General features: G+C 36.4%; 1 protein-coding gene across 1 annotated transcript in view; it reads left to right on the top strand.

Moving 5' to 3' along the window:
* Ptpn22 (protein tyrosine phosphatase non-receptor type 22) overlaps positions 1 to 23,271 on the top strand; it is a 53,621-nt gene that overhangs the window by 2,285 nt on the left and 28,065 nt on the right. The window contains exons 2-11 of the mRNA XM_046458285.2: positions 7,965 to 8,073; positions 8,342 to 8,418; positions 8,549 to 8,644; positions 9,070 to 9,108; positions 10,929 to 11,000; positions 11,100 to 11,159; positions 11,754 to 11,896; positions 12,255 to 12,321; positions 13,500 to 13,577; positions 16,445 to 16,531. Of these exons, the coding sequence (XP_046314241.1) occupies positions 7,965 to 8,073; positions 8,342 to 8,418; positions 8,549 to 8,644; positions 9,070 to 9,108; positions 10,929 to 11,000; positions 11,100 to 11,159; positions 11,754 to 11,896; positions 12,255 to 12,321; positions 13,500 to 13,577; positions 16,445 to 16,531 (828 nt within the window). The remainder of the gene's footprint in view (positions 1 to 7,964; positions 8,074 to 8,341; positions 8,419 to 8,548; positions 8,645 to 9,069; positions 9,109 to 10,928; positions 11,001 to 11,099; positions 11,160 to 11,753; positions 11,897 to 12,254; positions 12,322 to 13,499; positions 13,578 to 16,444; positions 16,532 to 23,271) is intronic.

Below are 23,271 nucleotides of genomic sequence, written 5' to 3' on the forward strand. Positions count from 1 at the left end.
TAATTATAAAGCAACCACCCAGTCAAGTAATAGAGCACTGTCAGACTCCAGAAGACCCCAATATATCCTTTCCCCAGCAGACCCCCTCCACCTACCCACCTCACCTTGCCACAGGGATAATCACTATCCTGACTTTTATATTAATCACTTCCTTTCTTTTCTAGCTCCTGATTTTAAGAATCTTGTTTTTGGGTAGTGATTAAGTGGAACCTCACTGTTCACTGACTCATGTCCTCCAGTGGAAAAACAGAGTCTCGCCCTGAGCCCCACCTAAAGGTTCAGCTGAGACACCAGAGGAATAGCAGTGGGGGAGTGGGGGTGGAAGTGAACGGGGTCAGATTGCTCATTTGGACAAGCTAAATACTGCCATTAGATCAGAGGGCTTTCCACCTGGTAATGTCCCACACCCCACCTTCAGCCTTTAATGTCTTCTCCCAGCATGTGATGTTCTGAGAATTGAGGATTGTGTGACATGTAGGTGGTATTCTTTGTGGGACTTACCAAAAGGTATCCCTCTTCTGGAGAGATGCCCTGTGCATCTTTTCCCCTCCTCCATGGTTCAGATTTCAGTCCTCACTTCTGCCTTATCCATGTATCTTTGTGCAGAGCACAATATACTTAACTGGAACTGGCAGGCCTACTGTGACAGCTGATGTAAAATGCCATGCTGCTTAGGTCTGTTCTCTGTGCCAGGACTAAACTAAATTCAAAACTTTCCAGTGGCATACTTTCCCTCTGCCTTGAGCATTCCTCACATTCCTCTTTACCTAGTTAACTTTTTTATTTTATTTTTTAAGAGACAGGGTCTCGCTAAGTTGCTTAACACCTTGCTTTTGCTGAGGCTGGCTTTGAACTCACAATCCTCCTGCCTCAGCCTCCTGTGCGGCTGGGATTACAGGCATGTGCCACCATGCCTGGCCCTAGTTAATGTTTCATAATTCTTTAGATCTACATTTGGTGGGGCCTTTTTTTCCCCTTCCTCTTTTTTTCTTCTTCTCCTTCTCCTCCTCCTTCTTCTTTAATATTCTTTTTGTGGTACTAGAGATTGGGCTCTGGGGCTGGGTGTGGTGGCGCATGCCTGTAATCCCAGTAGCTTGGGAGGCTGAAGCAGGAGGATCACAAGTTCAAAGCCAGCCTCAGCAATAGCAAGGGGCTAAGCAACTCAGTAAAATGCTGTCTCTGAATAAAATACAAAATAGGGCTGGGGATGTGGCTCGGTGGTCAAGTGCCCCTGAGCCCTGAGTTCAATCCCCCATACCCCACCATCCCCCAAAAAACTCTGAGCCTGGAGCATATGAGGCAAGTGTTCTACCACTGCACTACAGGCATCTTCAGCCCTAAAAAGTTTTTCTTGACCTCCCTGAATAGACCAACTTTCTTATTATAAAAGTTCTTATTGGCTCCATCTGGTATTTATACTTCTCAAAATTCCAATTTTATATTTATTTGTGTGGTGCCCATATAAGGACTTGGATCAAGAAGTAGGACACTGCCCACACCACAGAAATCCCTTGGGTATACTTCCAAATAACAGTCCTACACCAGTAAGATTAGTTATAAACACTATCATGATATAGTTTTTTTGCATTGCTTTAATATCTAGTTCACTAAACAATAGAGATTAATTGTATCTGTCTTTGAACTATATGTAAATAAAATCAAGTTAAATGTTCTTTTTTAAATATTTACTTTTTAGTTGTAGTTGGACACAATACCTTTATTTTATTTATTTTTATGTGGTGCTGAGGATGGAATCCAGGGCCTCGCACGTGCTAGGTGAGCACTTTACCTATGAGCCACAACCGCAGCCCCTAAATGTTCTTTTATGTCTTGTTTTCTCACTCTACATTCTATTTGTAAAATATCAATTTCATTGGGTGTAATTTTTTCTAATCATTTTTATGAATTCTATCAAGGGTCAATAGACGAAATTACTGATACATTGAGAGAGGTAAGTAGCCACTTAGGGTGACATGTCTATTTCAAATTGCTATAGTTAGTGTCCAATCTTTAGCTTTGCTGATCTAGAAATTCAGATGTTTTACTATATCCAGCATTGATCAAGAGCAAGCAACTGGCTCATAATAATCAAACACAAGAAATTCACTAGAAATCAGAAAACCAATTTATCAGTTTTTAAAGGGAGAAAAGTAACTGTCAAACAGGGTAGAAGTTTGGGCTGGGGATGTGGCTCAAGTGGTAGCGCGCTCACCTGGCATGCGTGCGGCCCGGGTTCGATCCTCAGCACCACATACAAACAAAGATGTCACCACATACAAACAAAGATGTTGTGTCCGCTGAAAACTAAAAAATAAATATTAAAAATTCTCTCTCTCTCTCTCTCTCTTTAAAAAAAAAAAAAGGGTAGAAGTTTGCATTGACTGGCCAGTGTATTTCCTCCTTGTAGGAAAGAAAGTTTGAAAAGTCAACTGTAAACAGAAAGTATTTGATGAACCAGGTGTTGTCACCTATAATCCCAGCAACTCAGGAGACTGAAGCAGGAGGATCACAAATTCAAGGCCAGCCTCCACAATTTAGCAAGACCCTCAGTAACTTAGTGGGACTGGTGATGTAGCTCAGTGGTAAAGCGCCCCAAGGTTCAATTCCCAGTGCCAAAAAAAGGGAAGTGTTTGATGAGCATGGTGATTTTAGTGGCCTCAACTATGATGGTGTGATGTCTCTATCTCCTTGTTTGAAACTTCAGGCTGGTGACCAACAACCTATCCCAGATAGCACTAGGGACATAGTATAAGTGCTTGTTGTTGTTTTTCCTTTTTCCAAAACAAGGACTATCCTTTTCCATTAGCATATCCTTTGTCAGATACATTGCAATTTATAAAGGAATAAGTATCCTCTTGGACCAGTTACTGCGGCTACTTTTGTTCTTATAATGTGTATGTTTCAGTCATTATAAATCAGTTAAAGCTTGGTTATGTGTTATGTGTTGGTCAATTTTGCTGCATGCATTTAATGTTAAGAATTTCTTTTCTACACTGGAGGCAGATGAAGCATCTTCATTTAAAAAGTATGTGTAAAAGTATGAATTGTAAGTCAGGTATTGGGCTAAATATGTATATATAAGTTCCTTGGATGTCTACATATATTTATTTGTAAGAATACAGAAATATGAACATAGCTTTACGCAGATATGGTAATTTGATTAATAGTGATTTTCTGCCTTTAAAAAAATATTTTGGTATCCAAATAGGAATCCAAACAACAAAAAGACAACTGATACCACTTTACCTATCAAATGGACCCATATTTAAAATATTATAATTCTAACATTGGTCAGAATTCAAATATATGCAGTTTTATATAATACTGAAATGACCTTTCTGGAGGCAAAATTTGTATACAGTTTCAGCAGACATAATAATATAGATCAAAGTTTATTATAATGAGAAAATTCTTTGACCATTCTTACAAATTCATCTGAAGGAAATAATAAAAGATATTTATGGTTTGGCTACATACTATAGTATTGTTATAATTATGAAATATTGAAAGTAGCTTTAATGTTCAACAATAAAAAATAGGTTAAGAAACTTTGGTTATATTCCATATAATGGAATATATATGCCACTATTTAAAAAAACAAAAAAACACCACAAATTGGTAAGTAAAAAGAGCAAATTACAAAACCCTGCCTGTGATCCCATCTTTATTATAATAATGCGTGGATAAAAAGTTGGAGGGTACTATTATAAAATAATAAGAGTGGTTAACTCTGGATAGTGGGATTATAGATGATTTTTATCATCTTATTTTTGTTTCTCTGTATATTCCAAATTTCCTTCAATGAGTATGTATTTTTTACCTTAAAAATATATACATTTATGGGCTGCAGTTATAGCTCAGCTGTAGAACACTTGCCTAGCATGTGTGAAGCACTGGATTTGATCCTCAGCACCCCATAAAATAATTTTTTTAAATTAAGGTATTGTGTCCATCTACAACTAAAACAATTTTTTTTCGAATATTTTTTTTTAGTTGTTGATAGACCTTTATTTTATTTATTTATATGTGATGCTGAGAATCAAACCCAGTGCCTCACACATGCCAGGCAAGTACACTACCATTGAGCCCCAGCCCCAGCCCCAGCCTTAAAACAATAAAAAAAAAAAAAAAAAAATCTCTATTTAGGGCTGGGGCTATAGCTCAGTGGCAGAGCATTTGCCTAGCATGTGTGAGGAACTGGGTTTGATCCTTAGCACTGCATTAAAACAAATAGAATAAATGCATACTGTCCTTTTACAACTGCAAAAAAAAAATCTATATTTACAAATTTCCTCTAGTGTTGTTGGATTCCATTCAAACAATAAAAAAACAAAATAAAAGTTTTATGTTTCTTGGGTCAAAGATATTTCTGTAGAAAGATAAATATGATATTCATTAAATATTAAAACATATTTACTAAGTATGAAGGATTTATTGAGCTCTAATAGGAAAAAAGATGCTCAGTTCTGAAGGTCAGGTTTAATTGCTAATGTTGGTTTAAAAGATACTAGAAATCAGACTGGTCTTGTAGCAACTTCATAGACAGACCAGGGAAGACCTAGAAATATGTTGTTTCAATGTTTTTAAAGTAATGATACTAACTAACCAGTTGTGAACATAGTACCTCTTGCACAGCAAGTGTACAAACATCTGTTGAATTGAAATGATTCATTGGTGTGAGTCAGCTTATTGCTTGAACAGACTTATTAACATTTCTTGATTTTTATGCACTTTAAAATGAATTTTTTTTTCTGTTGCCACCAGAATAATTATATCACATTCTCATCTCCAGCCTCTCACTAGGGCCCATCTAGTCCCACATTTTCAGTTGTTCACAGGACATTTTTAACAAATATCTTGATATTTCCTTCTATTTTATGTATCTAAACTTGTATAATACCAGTTTGGCTATTGCCTACCCACCTACCCATTTACCCCACTGGTGATTTGGAAACTAGCCTCCATAAATTTTGGAAACTAGCCTCCATAAATTTGATTATCTTGTTAAGAGATAATTATGTGCACACTCAGGGCCAGTTCAGTCTGTCCTCTTTTCCTACTGGTAGTACTCCTGTTTGCTGGGTTTGAAGGCCAGAGCTCCTAATTCTACCCCTTAGCAGTCATGCTTTCTTTCTCCTGTTGGAGGCTTCATATAATACTGACCTACAGTTGTAAGCTCTGGAGACAGACCAACTTTAATTTCTTCTTTCCCTAGCACAACAGGCCAGGTTTTTTTTTTTTTCCCTTTCCAAAATACAACTTATATTATGCCTTCTATACAGTAACCTGGTCCTTCAAGGCAAAGATATTGTGGTCTTTTCTTTTTTGGAAGTGACTTTAGTTAATTTATAAGTCTATCAGATTAAAAACATGCAAAACTCAGCCCTGATTTCTAGAGTCTTAGCGCCAACCCCAGTTCTGTTCTTTTTTGAAAGGAAAACAATAATATAGTCCACAAACTGATTGAACTTACTATTGGCTTATCAAGCACACATAGATTTTGGTTTCTCATATACCACCCTATTTCAGAGCCCACATGAGATGCTGGCCTTTTCACTTGATTCTCCCAGAAATTCTCCCCTGGATTTCTCTTGATAGTGCCTCCTCCATGGAACTCACATCCCCTGCCTTGTGGCTGACCAAGAAATACCTAGTTTCAAAAACAACAAAACAAAAGAAAAAACCACCTCTCTCCCCCACCCCCAGATATATACCATCTCTCCTTTGGGTTGGGAGTGTAGCTCAGTGGTAGAGTGCTTACTTAGCATGCACAAGGCTCTGGGTTTGATCCCCAGCAGTGGAAAAAAAAAATCACTGCTAGTCATTTGAGAAAATTTCTTATTTCCTTACTTCTTTTTATTAGTTTACTCTGTGGAAGATAACAGACCATAGTCATGGCTGAGAAATGCAAAAGGAGTACCAAGGATATATTTATGAGAAAGGAAAGAAATGCCCTAGTTTAAAAGAAGTAATATATTACACACAATTGTCAGTGACATCAATTTGTGCAATAGTGAGAGAATCTAGGAGACATCTATAGATGCTTTGTAACTGGAAGACAGTGGGAAATATGGGAGAAGCAGCTTGGGGTCCAACTATAGAGAGCCTTGAGTATCTGGCTAAGGAGTTCAGTTTTTTATTTCCTAGTAGCAAAAGTGATTCATTGGGGTTGGGGCTGTAGCTCAGTGGCAGAGCGCTTGCCTAGCATGTTCGAGGCACTGGGCTTAATCCTTAGCACCATATACAAATAAAATAAAGGCATTCTGTCCATCTACAACTACAAAAAAAATTTTTAAAAGTGATTCATTGAAGTTATTTTGTGCATAAGACAGATGAGAAAAGCAGTATTTTAGTAAAATTAAATTAACAGAATTATGCCCAATGAATGTGGAGAAAGAAATGCATGAAGATGAGTTAACAAGTACCTAAGAGTTAACAAGATTTAAGGAAAAAGCCTAAATGAAGGTATCTCTAGTAAGCCTGGGAAGGAAGACTGATGCAAGACATTTCATGGTAAGAATCAGTTGAATGTGCTAACTAAAGTAGAGGTGGAATTGTGGAAAAGGGGGAACTCCACGTGACTCACTTTCTAAAGTGTGGTTGTTTAGAATAAAGATAGTGCCATTGACAATTATAGTGGGGACGATTATGACTTTGGTTTTAAATGTACTGAGTCTGAGGCTGTAATAAGATTCTCAAGTGTCTAGGACATGGATTGGGGATATAATTCTATTTGAATCACTTAAATAAATCAACAAACACTTGTATGTCTTCTATAGGATATAGAAGGATATGTATAGGATATCTCTGAGTAAATGTATGTATAGTAAGAGAAGAGCAGAGAATTGAAGATTTAACATCGGAAATTTGTGTAGTTCTCGGAAGATAGAAAAGCACAGAGGATCAAAGAGGAGAACCAATTTAGACCAATAAGGGCCAAGGAAGGAAGAAATTTCAAGAAGAAAGTTACAGAGAATGAATATTGAGGAGATGCTGAGGGAGCTAGTCCATAGGAGGTAACCAATTCTCCTCCGATGACCAATTCTCCAAGGTTGAAAATTAATAAAAGTTATTTTCTTTAGTTTAATTCAACACAAACTTTCATCAATTATCATAAATGTTTCTCCCTTTCTTCTTTAAGATGTTTCTCCCTCTCTTCTCACAAGTCAGATCTAGTTGATATGGATTCTTTGGTAAGGGAGATAAAATTTGGGACAAGTTTGATCCCTATCAAGGAGCCAAAGAGGAATTATTATTTCCTCTGACCTGAAGTTTTGATCTATAGTTACAGTATTAGAAAATGAGAATATAATTTTAAGGAGTAACTTCACTGTCTTGTTCAACCATATAATGCTAGCTCTTGTTCAACCATGTAATGCTAGCCCCTGCCAGCCTAGATCCTGTTCTAGCAATAGAATGTCATGCTATTTAGAGCACTGTTTGGCTGAAGGGTAGGTTCAACGTTTAAATCACACTTGATTCCTTTTGGGACTGCAATCTTTGAAATTTATCTAGCTTTAGGCAGATTTTATTCAGTTTAAGTTCTATTTCCATTTAGAAAAAAAAAGTGATCTGAAATAAACTAATGGAACTTAGTAAGCTTCCTGTTGACCATTGAACTAAAGAGTACCTATAAATAAAGTAAAGTCAACTTTTAATATCTCCCCCATTGGGCATAGCATGTAGCTTGCTTTCAGAAGACATTTGGTTTTTAAAATATTCATCAGTTTAACCTTTAAGTTTTAGCTATATGTGGCTCAACTGCAGTAAGTGTGATCTTTTCACTTCTCCAAATGTCACTGAATTCTGCAATTCTTGTGCCCTGTCCTGAATGGAGTCAACCCCAGAGGATGCTAAAAGGGTTGAAGTAGAATGTTTCGAAAGTGGAGAAGGAAAGCTCCCTAGAGGTAGCTTCTGACCTCCTTTCTTTAGGAAAATTAATTATTCTTGGTATTTTATTACAGAAGCTGAAAAGGCAATCTACTAAATACAAGGCAGACAAGATCTATCCTACAACCGTGGCACAGAGGCCCAAGAATATCAAGAAAAATAGATATAAGGATATTTTGCCCTGTAAGTTCCATTTTTCTCTATAAACATGTAATTATTCTCACGTTTAATCATTTTTCCTTTTACTAAATGACTACTATGATTCCTAATCTGGAAAGTAGCATTGACAAATTATAATTGTACAATTAAGTCTGCAAGAGATATTTATTTATTCATTCATTCACTCACTTACTCGACATTCACGGTATCTACTGTTCACAATATTAGGCTCTGACTTAACCCTCTATGTAAGCCTTTTTAGTTACACTATGTCTTTCTTTTGTTATTACAGATGATCATAGCCGGGTAGAACTGTCCCTAATAACTTCTGATGAAGACTCCAACTATATCAATGCCAACTTCATTAAGGTATACTAAAAAATTTTTTAGCCCTATTCCATTTTTTTCTCTAGGAACCTAAAAAAGGGAATGGGAAAAGGACTTGGTGAGAAGAGGGTATTATCTATAGACATCTCATGTAATTTTTGTTTTCCTTTAGGGAGTTTATGGACCCAAGGCTTATATTGCCACCCAGGGTCCTTTATTTACAACTCTCCTCGACTTCTGGAGGATGATTTGGGAATATAGTGTCCTGGTAAGTGCAAAGTTGTGTCTGTTACTTTATTCTCCAGTTCTTAGGGATAACAGGGCTAGAGTATCAGAATGTGACAAAAATTTCCCATTAAAACCAGAGTTTTTAAAATTGGTTGATGGGATTTTAGGGTTCAGACCACTTTTATTAAAATTACAATGTCATTCTTGTTCAAGGAAATGAAAGTTCCTATCTTGACAGGCTTTTGGTAAGACAAATTTTCTGATTTGAATAGAGAAAAGGGAACTGGGGACAGAAAGAAGGAAGAGTGAGAGCAACATTTTATATAAGTTACTAGAATTTCTTTTCTGGTTAAAAAACAAAGCAAAACAGAAAAACAGTGAGTAATGCTTTCTGACTGAGACCCATATATTAAACTGCCCTTTCTGTCTCTATGGCTGCTTTAAGTTTCTATTTCATCTCTCCAGATCATTGTAATGGCATGTATGGAGTTTGAAATGGGAAAGGTGAGTTATTTTCTAGTACCTGTTGACCTGAAGGTAAAGGAAAAAGGGAAAATTGGCAGCAGAACTTAAATATGCCTAGGTAAAAATCATGTCATCTTCCTAGTTTTCACTTTGGGAATGCCATACGACTCATAGGGTTTTATCCCCCCCTAAGAACCCCTTTTCTCCATTTTCTCAGTAGACTTTCTCTTTTAAAATAAAAGCAATGTTTGCTTTTTAAACTAACAATTCATTTTCTAATTTCTTTTTTTTTAATTTTTTTTAGTTGTCAATGGCCTTTATTTTATTTATTTATATGTGGTGCTGAGAATTGAACCCAATGCCTCACACATGCAAGGCAAATGCTCTACCACTGAGCTAATACCCCAGCCCTCACTTTCTCATTTCTGTTAGTCAGATTTTTTTTTGATAGTTGTAGATGGACAGAATGCCTTTATTTTATTTGTTTATTTTTATGTGGTGCTAGTGCCTCACACATGCTAGGCAAGTGCTCTGCTAACACAGCCCCAGCCCTACTCAGATATTTTTAACTGCCAATCAGAGCTTCTAATCTTGTGCTGTCCAAAATTGTATAAACTAGTCACATGTAGCTATTAAGCAATCAAAATATAGCTAGTGTGATCAAGGAACTAAGTTATTTTATTTTAATTGATTTAAATTTATAAACAATACTCAGTTTAGTTACTAAAAAACTTGTTACGTATGATTGGAACAACTTGGGCATATGAACCTTTTTCAAATGTGAATTTTATTTAATCTAAGTGGAAGGAAAATATTTCTAGTAAAAGTTAGCATCCTAATTAAATTACTATAAATATAAAATATACACAGGATTTTGAAGATTTAAAAAGAAAGAAAGGTTAAATATCTACTATTATCTGTTGATTACATGTTGAATTTTTTTTTTTTGTACCAGGGATTGAATCCAGGCACACTAAACCACTGAGACACATATCCATTCCTTTTTAATTTTTATTTTGAGATAGGGTTTCACTAAGTTACTTAGGGCTTCACTAAGTTGCTGAGGCTGGCTTTGAACTTGTGATCCTCCTGCCTCAGCCTCTCGAGCTGTTGGGATTATAGGTGTACACCACTGTGCCCTGCCAAAATTTTGTTTAACACTGAGTTGAGACATATTATTAAAAATAATTTCTTATTTTTGATTTTTGATTTTTTTTATTTTTGATTTTTTTTAAATTTTTTATTGTTGGTTGTTCAAAACATTACAAATTTCTTGACATATCATATTCCACACTTTGATTCAAGTGGGTTATGAACTCCCACCTTCACCCCATACACAGATTGCAGAATCACATCAGTTACACATCCATTGATTTACATATTGCCATACTAGTGTCTGTTGTGCTCCGCTGCCTTTCCCATCCTCCACCCTCCCCCCTCCCCACCTGAGTGTGGTTATCAGAAAATCACATATTTTTTTCTGGACATCACTATTCTAACATACTGTTGCCATTAAGAATTGGCAGTTCTAATGAAAACCAAGGAAACTTCTTGTGTAACTGTTTTTGTAAACATATAATTTCTTTTAGTTCTTTTGAAATACTAAAAATAGATCATAGATCCCTATTTCTATTTTTTCAGACTTCTAAGAAGTCTATGATTTCTATATCCTTTAATGTTTGTCTTCCCATCCTTTGGAGATTTCATGAGAGTCTGAATGTAGGGGTTGAATCCCAAAGGGATTAGAAATGTCTAACCTAAGGTGAAAGACCTACTTCTGAATGAGGGTTGGGGTTTTATTTCCCAGAACAAACTAGATTATAAAGAAGGAAATCACTGCATTGTGCTTTGTGTAACAGAAAAAGTGTGAGCGCTACTGGGCTGAGCCAGGAGAGATGCAGCTGCAATTTGGCCCTTTCTCCATATCCTGTGTAAGTATGATGCCTGTTCCCATTATAGCTGAGCAAAATTCTACCTTACAGACAGCTTGTCTTTGAAATTGCCAATATTTTAAATCTTCTTTTTCTTAGGAAGCTGAAAAAAGGAAATCGGATTATATAATCAGGACTCTAAAAGCCAAGTTCAATAGTGTAAGTATAGAACAGAAATGAATGATAAACTCAAAAGCCTACAGAGATCAGGCAGCTGTATATGTGTGTTAGTGAGGCTAGACATGAGACTATGGGGAGTAGTGGGGTCTTTGGTATCCTGAAAAAGTCTTTATTTTCAAGAGACTTCTGATATAATGCTCCCCAGTCTAGTCTACATATGACATACACATAAAATGATAATATCTGTATGATGAATAGAGGCTGAATAGTGAATAGACTGGGGCCAAATTTGAGAGCTCAGACTGCCATAGGCCCTACTCAGCCTTTCTAAAGGTAAAGGGATTTAATATGTCAGCATGTCTGATATACTACTTGGGAAGATCTGGTTTGGACCATTTTAAAAAAAATCTCTCTCTTATGAATGGGGCAATTGAGGATTAGGCAATAGTAAGAGACCTCAAGTAATATTAATTGTTCTCAAAGGAACCTAGTTACTCGAGATCTATAGAGAATAAAACAGAGTACATTGCAAAAGGAAAAAAATAGATGCAACTTTGTAGACTAATCTTTTGGTAGGATGAGGTGAAGTCCCAACCTTGAACTCTCCTCTTATTCTAGCTATTTTTCTTATAGGAAACTCGAATTATCTACCAGTTTCATTATAAGAATTGGCCAGACCATGATGTGCCTTCTTCTATAGACCCTATCCTTGAACTCATCTGGGATATGCGTTGTTACCAAGAGGATGACAGTGTTCCTATATGCATTCACTGCAGGTAGGTTGCCATATATGAACCTTCTACTTAGAATGAACCAAATGTCAGTCTGGCCAGGACTCCATGATTGAAAGGAAAAGGTCAAGAGCAGAAGAAAACTATAAAATTCAATTGGAGCATTAAAGTCATATTTTTCTGTTACTTGTGAATAATATAGCTCTAGTAACTCTTGGCTGTTGCCTAGGACCTGTCCTGAGATTCACTGTAGCATGGCAAACATGCTCTGATAAATGGTAGGGTTTAAAAAACTTAATTACCTTCAGATTTCTTCTTTTTTCAAATCTACTATTGAAATTTTCTGGCTATTGTCAATGATCCACTCTACAAGTATACATGTAACTGTGATCTTTAATTTCAGTGCTGGCTGTGGAAGGACAGGTGTTATTTGTGCTATTGATTATACATGGATGTTGCTTAAAGATGGGGTAAGTTTCTTTCAGCATGAACTTCCTGTTTGCTTACTCCATTGCTTTCAGACTTAGGAATAGTTGGTTTTTCAAAACACTCTCATGATTCATCTTTTGTGGAAAATTCACATGTAGATCCATTTTGTCAGATGATTAAACATCATTTCCTAAGTAGGTCGTTTTTAAAGTATGGTCCTGGGTGCTGAGGGTAGCTCAGTGGTACGGTACTTAGCTTGCATGAGGCCCTGAGTTTGATCCCCAGCACCGCAAAGTGTGGCCCCAAGACAGAAACAGCAGCATTATCTGAGAAGTTATTAGAAACACAAATACTTTGGCCTTATACCATGGGTTGATCACAGAAATTTTGGAGTTGGAGCCTAGAAAACTCTCCATGTGACTCATGTGCATGCTAAAATTTGAGAACCACTGCCCCAAATTACATAGTTATTTGCCCTTTTTTCATCCAAACTGCTTTAGCAGATGGATTATGGACTCAATTTACCACAATCAAAATTTGTATTTTAACCAAAAAATCTTTTGGGGGGAGGGATGGGGGGGATCTAGGGATTGAATCCAGGGCACTTTACCTTTACTGAGATTTTATTATTTTTAGTCTTTATTTTTTTAACTTTTATTTATTTTATTTATTTTTTGTGGTGCTAAGAATTGAACTCAGTGCCTCACACGTGCTAGCCAAGTGCTCTACCACTGAGTGACACCTGGGCCCCCTTTAATATTTTTTTTCCACTACCATGGATTAAACCCAGGGTTTTCCATATGATAGACAATTATTCCCATCCACAGCCCTTTATAAATAATTAATAAATACCAACTAGGATATGGGAAGTTTAAAATATGGGCTTTAGATCCATCTGCTAATTTCTTTTGTTTCATAAAACTCTCATATTTGCTTATCTACTGAGCCTTGTCTCGTGTATCTTTAGTTTCAGTCATTTGATCACCCCCATGTGAACTCACTTTAAACTTGTTTTAAAATCTTTTCTAAGGAAAATACAAGTCTTTAAATCATGATGCAACTGATGAGAAACCATATTCTTTTTAAAAATGCATTTTTTTCTGATATTATCCCATGGTAAGAGAGCAGATGTCATAGAAGTACAAGACTATGAAAGAGTGGGAATGATTTGTTAACAAAGGATATAAAGGAATAAGATATTTCCCCTTTTATTTAATAGATAATTCCTGAGAACTTCAGTGTTTTCAGTTTGATTCAGGAAATGAGAACACAGAGGCCTTCGTTAGTTCAAACTCAGGTATGCACTATAGTGAACAGATCAGAACATGTGTTTATGAGTCTTGCTTCATTTCTGTGTTTAATCGTAAGATATCCCAAAACCACTGGCTGTTGTAACACCAATTTGCTACTAAATGCTCTTCTCTAACTCTTTTCCCAGTATTTTTTCTATATCCCTCATCCTGAGTCAAATTATTTTCATTCCTCATATTTAACTGTCGTTTTGGAAAATGTTAAGAAGCCAATATTATATTTCTTATTAAGAATGTATTAAGGGACTTTCATGTCAACTAGAAATTTTGTAGTAATCTCTGAAATGATAGAAAAGCAGGGAATCATAATTTCTTTCTTTTTTTTTTAAATAGCTGGTGGGGGCTGTGAGGTATATAAAGGGTTGTTTTGTTTTTTTTTAAAGAGAGAGAATTTTAATATTTATTTTTTAGTTTTTGGCGGACACAACATCTTTGTATGTGGTGCTGAGGATCGAACCCGGGCCGCACGCATGGCAGGCGAGCCCGCTACCACTTGAGCCACATCCCCAGCCCGGGAATCATAATTTCTAGTTTAGAAGGTAGTAACATTTAAACTGTTTAAATGATCATTTTAGGAAACCACAAAAATTCAGATTAAAATCAATCATATTCTAGCAGGGTACAGTGGAATATGTCTATAGTCCCCACTGGATTTACTATCTGGAGGCTGAGACAGGAGGATCATAAGTTAAAGGCCAGCCTCAGCAATTTAGTGAGACTTTGTCTCACAATAAAAAGTAGAAAAGGGGAATTGAGGTGTTGCTCAGTAGTAAAGCGTTCACCTAGCACACGTGAGGCACTGGGTTCAATCCTCAGCACCACATAAAAATGAAATAAAGTTATTATGTCCACCTACAACTAAAAAATAAATATGAAAAAAAAGTAGAAAATGACTGGGGATGTGGCTTCAGTGCCCCTGGGTTCAATCCCCAGTACAAAAAATTAATAATAATAATAATAATAATAATAATAAATTATCTAGAGATAGTTAGTTACCATTTTCTATAGTTTTTCTTGTCCTTAGTGTATGCATACTTAAAAAAAAATTGCAATCATACTATATTATGTATCTTTAAACCCTCCCTCAGATTACCCATGCTTGTTTACTCTATTAGGATCTCTTCCTAGCTCAAATCTTTCATAGACTACAATATTAATTTCACTCATGAATCTGTATCAGTAATTTCTAAGTGGTCTCCATCTTTAAGATGGAATTTAGCATTTACTCTTTCACTCATCAAATATTTATTGATGTTTAGTATATGCCAGGGTTTTTTGTTTTTGCATAATTGTTTACTTTGAAGTAGGAAGACCCCAAAGTGTTTCAAGCACTTATAAATGAAGTTGCACCTAGATTTAAAGATAAAACAACTGACAATGGCAGTTTAGAAATTTTAATCTAGAATTTGTGAACTGAAGGGAAAATATGAAGGACTATTTGTTGGGCCCACACAGGCTTTCCACTAATAGCTTGTGGAAAAAAATTATTTTTTTATGTGTTGACTGTAGGTGTTTTCTACAATCAACCTATAAGGGGAAAGTTTATGTGAAATGAAAGCATTAGCTGGTTTAGTGCTGTCAGACTTGAAAGAAGGGCGATCCATAAAAATACAGGAAGTATGCAACCCAGTTGTAATACTAAATTAATAAAACCATACCCCATTTTAGAAAAATTCTACTCCAGGTCTACTGTGTGTATGTGTGTGTGTGGTATCAGAGATTGAACCCAGGGGCAGTTAACCACAGAGCCATATCCCAGCCCTTTTATTTTTTATTTTGAGACAGGGTCTCACTAAGTCCAGACCCTACTTTCAAGAGTTAGAGACAGCTGAAAAAGCCCTCACATTTTGGCATTATCAATGACTCGCTGAACAAATATCTTAACAGTCATAGCTGCTTTTTCTGACATTACTTTAACCACAAAATGACAGTGTAGCCAGATGAGTATTTCCTGTTTGATTTTTCTCTCTTAAAAAAAAAATTAAAAGAGTGTATTATAGCTGTGTTGGGTAATATAAGACCCTACATTGTTTTCCTGCTAAAAGTACCTCTAGAAAAAGTTTTTTTTTTATTTGAGTGGGATTGTGTAATATATCAGAGAAAGTAGTTGAGTAGACCTAAAGGAAAACATTCAGTAGTGAAAATCCATAAACCTTATAATAGTAGAGGTATCATTTCTCTATGGGTATCCTTTTATAATCCCAAATTTCCAAGCCTTATTCACACATTTATTTTTCTTTGATATTTCCACTAGGATAAAGTTTCAGCAACTTGATTCAGTTTTTAAACCAAGTTCTAGAAATTACTTCCGAATGACCTTGGACAAACAGTCTGTAAATAGGCATAATAACCTACCTACTTCGCAGAGCAATTGTCAAGTTAGATAAGGCATATTTTAGCTTGCTCTCTCTCTCTCTGTATGCCAACTGTTATCTACCTTTTTCCGGAAAAGTAAAGGTGGCTTACATGAAATGCATCTAGGATGAAATAAATTTTTTAATTGTGAGCAAAGAAAACGGAATTAGAGGAATGATAATGGAAGGAATGATAATGGAAGGAAAGATAAGTAAGAAAGTGGGGTTAAAACATAAAAGAAATATGCCATAAGATCTTGTACATTAGCTAAAATGATGTAAAATATTCAGCTATTTCTAGTAGCCTGAATGTGCTTTGAAATCTGAAATGGACTACATAAACATAAGGCATTGTTATTAAGTTTAATAAATTATGTTGGGTGGTCCTCTCAGGTCTGCCATATTGATATTTGATGGGTATTTATGTTCCTGAAATCTTATCTGTAGTTCACCAAGATTTTTGGTTTTCTTCATTTGTTCTGGTTTATGATGCTCTTCAGGAACAGTATGAACTGGTCTACAATGCTGTGGTAGAATTATTTAAGAGACACCTGGATGCCATTGGAGATAAATACTCTGGGAGAGAGGTAAAGTTTAACTTGGATACTTTGTAATTTTTTTTCCATTCTCAGGTTAGTTGTATGATTTATCTATTTCCACTCAACTAAATTAGAGTATCAGGTGTGCATAGGGCTGCACTGAAAATCTCCAGTAGAGGAAAAATTAATTTGAGGTGAAAGAACTTAGAAAATTAATCTTTTGGTTAACTTATTATTTACAGTTCTCAGCTAAAGTTAGAAAACAGTTTACTTACTCAGGGCAAACATATATTCTGATCCCATGTTTTAGACAGTTGTTGGCAAGTTAGAAGTATAAGTGACAAATATAAAATGAAGTCATGGCCACACTAGTCTTATTTTGTTTGTAGATTCCCATCAAAAATTTTAAGTTTGAAAAATTGTTAAATAAAAATTCTCTGCATTTGTGGTGTACAACATGATGTTTTAATACATGTACACATAGTGGAATGACTAACTTAAGCTAATTAACAGACCTATCATTTTTTTGTGGTGAGAACCTTTAAAAATCTATGCTCTTAGCAATTTTTAAGTATACAACATATTGTAATTAACTATATTCACCATCTTGTATTTATTCATCTTCTCTAACTGAAATTTCATATCCATTGACCAGCATCCCTACAATACCTCTCTTTCCCCAGTCTCTGGTCAGTCTCAACATTGTGCTGTCTACTTTTATGAGTTTGACTTTTTTAGACTCCACATGTGACATTATGCAATATTTGTGTCTCTATCACAAATGACAGAATTTTCTTCTTTTTTAGGCAGAATAGTTTTCTGTTGTGCACATGAGCATATTTTCTTTATTCATCCATTGATGGACATTTAGGATAAATTCATATCTTGGCTATTGTAAATAATGCTGCAAAAAAAACCTAAGGAGTACAAATATCTATTCAGTATACTGATTTCAATTCCTTTAGATATACTCAGATCATACGGTAGTTCTATTTTTAACTTTTTGAGGAATATTCATATTGTTTTCTATAATAGATGTACTAGTTTGCATTCCCACCAACACTGTATAAGTGTTCCCTTTTTTCCATATCCTTGCCAATACTTCTTCTCTCGTCTTTCCACCTGCCCTGGGTGCTAGCAATTGAACCCATGGCCTTGTGCATACACCACTGAGCTATACCCCAGCTCTTGTCTTTCTGGTAATAGCATCCTAAGGAGCATGAGAAGATACCTCATTCTGGTTTTAATTTGCAAGTTGAACATTTTTTATATACCTGTTGGCCATTTGAATGTTTTTTTGAGAATCACCTTTCCGTGTCCTTTACAAATTTTTAAATCAGGTTGTTTTCTTGTTATTGAGTTTTATGAATTTCTTGTATATTTTAGATATTAACCCTTTATCATATTTATGGTTTACAAATATTTCCTTCCATTTCATATAGGTTGTCCCTTTATTTTGTTGATCAGTTCCTTATATCATTAGATTTTGAGAATATTTTAAAATGTACAAAGGATTTTTTAGTTGAAGTTCTAAGATAAAACTATTACAATTTGGCCAAATGCCAATTAACAACTGAAGCAAAAATATAATGCTGTCTGATGTGGTTTGAAATATCTTAGGAGAAATGTTTAAGATGATTATATTATAGTAGCAGGAAAGGTAAAGGAGATGATTTCTATACTTGAACTGGTACAGTGATAACACCAGTAAACTGATTTTATATCTATATCTGAATATACAAGCATACTTACATATAACATTGCATATTATATAACATAAATAATACATGTAATATATGAAATACCTAGAGCCACCACTAAAAAGTTTATATAAAGAGATACAGGCTGGGGGTATAGCTCTGTGATAAGAGTTCTTACCTAGCACAAGGAAGACCCTGAATTCAATCACTAACAACACAGAAAGAAAGAAAGAGATACACACACTCTTAAAAACACTACAGGTAGGCATGTTGCGAGCCAACCATGGGCTGTGTGTTTGTGAACTATGAGCAAAGTACATGAGTGGACTGGACTGACACTGCCTCTCTAACTGGGATGTGCACGTTATGTGTCCTTTTCGCTTGCTCTGCCTTTTAATCCCACATAGCACCAGAGTTGGGTGTGACCTTCCAAGATGTCAGTCAATCTGCTCACCACAAGACATCAGGAAGCTAGACTCAACCCCGAAACCTGACCCCTCCTCTTTGTGTCTTCCCCTCAATAGGAAGGGGCTTCAGAACATCCTCTTCCTCTTTTGTCTGCTTCCCTCGCCTCCCTTGTGGGAGCCGAAGCAGAGAGGCTTTGCTGAATAATCCCAAAGAAAAATGTACTTTCTGTGTCTGTGTATTTAGTCAGCCCAAATTCACCTGGAGTGATCCTGATTGATTTAGACGTGTGTTGGTGGCACATGCCTGTAATCCCAGCAGCTTGAGAGGCTGAGGCAGGAGGATTGCGAGTTCAAAGCCAGCCTCAGCAAAAGTGAGGTGGTGCTAAGCAACTCAGTGAGATCCTGTCTCTAAATTTAAAAAATACAAAATATAGGGCTAGAGATGTGGCTCAGTGGTCAAGTGCCCCTGAGTTCAATCCCTAGTACCCAAACAAAACAAAAGAAAAAGAAAAAGAAAAAACCACTATGGGTAAATTAAATAAAATTCTAAAAGATTCAGGAAAGGGAAAAATTCAAGAAAAAAAAAAGAGAGAAATGAGAAACAGAAGACAAATAGAAAACCAAAATAAAATGTCAGAATTAAACCAAATCACATCAATAATTACATTAAATATAAATGGTCTAAATATACCAATTTATATTTGCTGTAGAGTGAATAAAAATATGCTATCTAAGAGAAACTCACTTTGAATATAGAGGTTGATTGAAAGGGTTAGGAAAAGGATATATCATATAAACATAAGTCAAAGGAAAGCAGGAATAGCTATATTAATATCAGATAAAGTAGACCAAAGCCAAAAAAGTCATTATTGAGACGGGGAAAGACATTATACAATGATTAAAAAAAAAAAAAGGGCAGTCCACAAAAAAAAGATGTAGTAGACCTAAATGTTATGGACTAAACAACAGAGCTGCAACAAAATATGTAAAGAAAAAGGAGCAATAGAGAAATCACAAGGGGGGTTGGGGTTGTAGCTCAGTGGTAAAGCGCTTGCCTCGCATGCGTGAGGCACTGAGTTCAATTCTCAGCACTGCATATAAACAAATAAATAAATAAAGGTCCATTAATAACTAATAAAATATTTAAAAAAGAGAAACCACACAGATAATTAGAGATTTCAATAACCCCCCTCCATAATTGATAGAACAATTAGACAGAAAATCATTAAGAATATAGAACTCACCATCAACTGATAGGATCAAATTAGTACTCATAGAATATTTCATTCAACAATACAAAAATTAACATTCTTTTAAAGTGCCCCTTGAACATAGAAAATATCCTGAGTCACAAAACAAATATCAAAAATTTAAAAGAATTAGAATCACAGAGAATGTATCCTAATGTAAGGGTCCGGCGAAGTGTCGGAGGAAGAGACCACCAAGAGACTGACTCATGCAATTGCAGAAGGGGATTTATTGGGGATCCATTCCAGCGCGCTGGGGCTCTGTGCTCACTCAAGAAGGGAGAGCAGCCCAGAGCCCAGAGCAGGGGCTGAGCACTGCTTAAGTACACTTCTTGGGGAGGGCGGGGACTTTACATACATCACAGTCTCCTTTAACAAATCATCATACACCACGGGAAAATCAAACAACAATTCCTAAACATGATTAGTTCATTCATTGGCGGGAACAGGTCGGGCGGGGGTCAGTTCTAAAGCCGGGTACACATTCAAACTGATTGGTTTAGGCCCAGCGATGCCTACGTGCAAGATCGCACAGGGCCCTAGGCTATTAATCAACTAAATGGCCAGTAGGGCATTGTCTTAACTGCCTCAGGAATTTCAGGTTCTGGGTGTAGCAGAGGAACTTAACAATACCTGGTCCTTCACTTTTTAACTCAGGCCTTGCAGCTTAGGAACTTTACAATGCCCGGTCTTTTACATTTTAACTCAGGCTTTGCAGTTTAGAAGCAGCTTAGAAACTTTACCCTTTCACTCTGACCACAGTGGAATCAAACTAGAAATCAGTAACAGGACGATACCAAGAGAACATCCAAACATTTGGAAACCAAACCACACCCTTTTAAGAATCCTTTGGGCTAAAGAGGAAGCCTTTTTGTTTTGTTTCAAGAAAACAGTTTATTAAAGATGATGTTCAGCTGAGTTGTAGCACATGACTGTAATGCCAACTACTTGTCTGAGGTTGGAAGATAAATCAAGTGCAGAGAGCCTAGACAACCTGTCAGGATCTCAAAAAATGTACAGGACTGGGGACATAGCTCACACAGAAAGCACTTACCTAGCATGTGAGGTGTAGGTGTAGAAATGCATCCCCAGCACCCAGAAAATAAATAGCTGGGGACAAAACAGCACTTCTCCCTTGGCAGATGCCTCCCACCCTTGGACCTAGCACTGAGCAATCTTCCCATGCAAATCTCAGCAATGGCTAAACCTCTGCTGGTCCCAGGTCCAAACATTCCTAGCCCCCTTTGGGGTAACCAGACTCAAAGGTACATGGGAACCCAGAGAACATCTAAAGTTTGTAAAAACCCTGAATTCCCTTTGTAGCTGAAGGGTTAGGACTGGAAATTCCCCAAATTGGAACGTTAATGACAAAACAATTGACTGCTAGAAATTAGGCATATAAAAAAATAGGCAGAGTTAGGTGTCACAGCAGGGTACCCAGTCATAATGCCTCTAGGGGAAACTAATTCCCTTTTCACTCTAGCCTCTCCTGTTTGGGTGGGGGGGAGCAGAGTAGGGTCCCTGAGAACAGGATTTTCTCTATCGTCTACTCCTGACCCTTTCATTTAACAAGCTGGTCTTATTTTCATCTGAAGAATTAGTTCAGGCCAGGCTGGGAATGGTGGCTCAAGCCTGTAATCTCCAGAGACTCAGGAGAGACTCAAGGAGGACTGCAGCAATTGCAGGCCAGCCTGGACAACTTAGGCCATCTCTACAGGCCTGGGGATGTGGCTCAGTGGTTAACACCCCTGGGTTTAACCCCAGGAACCAAGGAAAAAAAGTTAGCCTTCTATGGTGGCATAGAGTGTTATTTTTGTAGAGCTGGACAGTGGTGCAGAAGTCACGGACATCCAGAAGTGTAGCTGTTGCAGCTTGCCTTTCTCTTTTCTCACAGAGATGTGGTATGGTATGTTGCAGGTCAAAGGCACACTCCCAGGATGCCTCCTCAAATAGTGATAAAGAGGAAGTCTTCAGGAAAAAAAACTGGGGGTGGGTACCAGCAATTGAACTCAGGGGCACTCAACCACTGAGCCACATCCCCAGCCCTTTTTTTGTATTTTATTAGAGATAGGGTCTCACTGAGTTGCTCGGCACCTTGCTATTATTGCTGAGGCTGGCTTTGAACTTGCAATCCTCCTGCCTTAGCCTCCTGAGCTACTGGGATTTCAGGAGTGAGCCACAGTGCCTGGCCAGAAATTTTCGAAAAAGACACTTTGAATTGGGCAAAAATGAAAATACAACATATCAAAATTTATAGGATAGAGCTCCAACAGTACTGAGGGAAATTTATGTTTTATTAAAAAAATTTTTTTTTTAGTACTGGGGATTGAACCTAGGGGCACTGTGCCACTGAGTTACATCTTAGCCCTTCTAATTCTTTTAGAGACAGGGTCTAGACAGTTGCCTAGGCTGGCCTCAAATATGCAATCTTCATACCTCACCCTCCTGAGTCACTGGGATTTGTGCATATTAGAAACTAATAAAAGTTTCAATTTGGGCTGAGGTTGTGGCTTAGAAGTACAGTACTTGGGACTGGGGTTGTGGCTCAGCGGTAGAGCGCTCGTCTTGCACGTGCAGGACCCTGGGTTCCATCCTCAGTACCACGTAAAAAATAAATGAGTGAAATAAAGGTATTGTGATTAAATATTTTTTTAAAAAAAGAAGTACAGTACTTGTCTAGCATATACGGGGCACAGGGTTCGGTCTTCAGCACCACATAAAAATAAATAAAGGTATTTTGTCCATCTATAACTAAAAATATATTTTTTAAAAGTTTCAACTCAATAATCTAAGCTCTCATTTTCAAGAATATAGAAAAAGATAAATAATAGTGGGCAGAAATCAATGAAATTGAAAACATAACAAAAAGAAAAATAATGGAGAAGATCAGTAAACCCCCCAAAATAGAGAAATAAGTGAATCTTTGAAAACATCAATAAAATTGATAAACCTCTAAGACCGACAAAGATAAAAAGGGAAATAATAACAATTACCAATACCAGAAGTGATACGGGAGCTATCAGTATAGATCCTGCAGATACCAAAAGGATAATAAAAGAATAGTATAACATCTGTACACACAGATATTTGAAAAGTTGTACAAAATGGCTTACTTCCTTGAAAAATACAATCTACCATAACTCACTCAGCATGACATAACTTGAATAGTTCTTAATAATTAATTAAATTATAATTTAAAAACTCTCCAAGAAGAAATCTCCAGGTTCACAAGTTTCATCAGAGAATTCTACCAAATGTTAGTTTGTACACCAGGAAATGGAAAAGGAGACATTTTCTAATTAATATTTTTATTGGGTTAAATACATCATTTCAATTTTCTATTTTTAAACGTACAGTACAGTAGTATCAAATACATTTACAATTTGTGTGACCATCATCACTCTTTACTTCCAGAATTTTCTCATCATCCTAAA

This window comes from Marmota monax, unplaced genomic scaffold, assembly GCF_021218885.2.
Source record: "Marmota monax isolate L192 unplaced genomic scaffold, Marmota_monax_Labrador192_F-V1.1 WCK01_AAM20220418_F8-fsc00087, whole genome shotgun sequence".
Classification (NCBI taxonomy): domain Eukaryota; kingdom Metazoa; phylum Chordata; class Mammalia; order Rodentia; family Sciuridae; genus Marmota; species Marmota monax.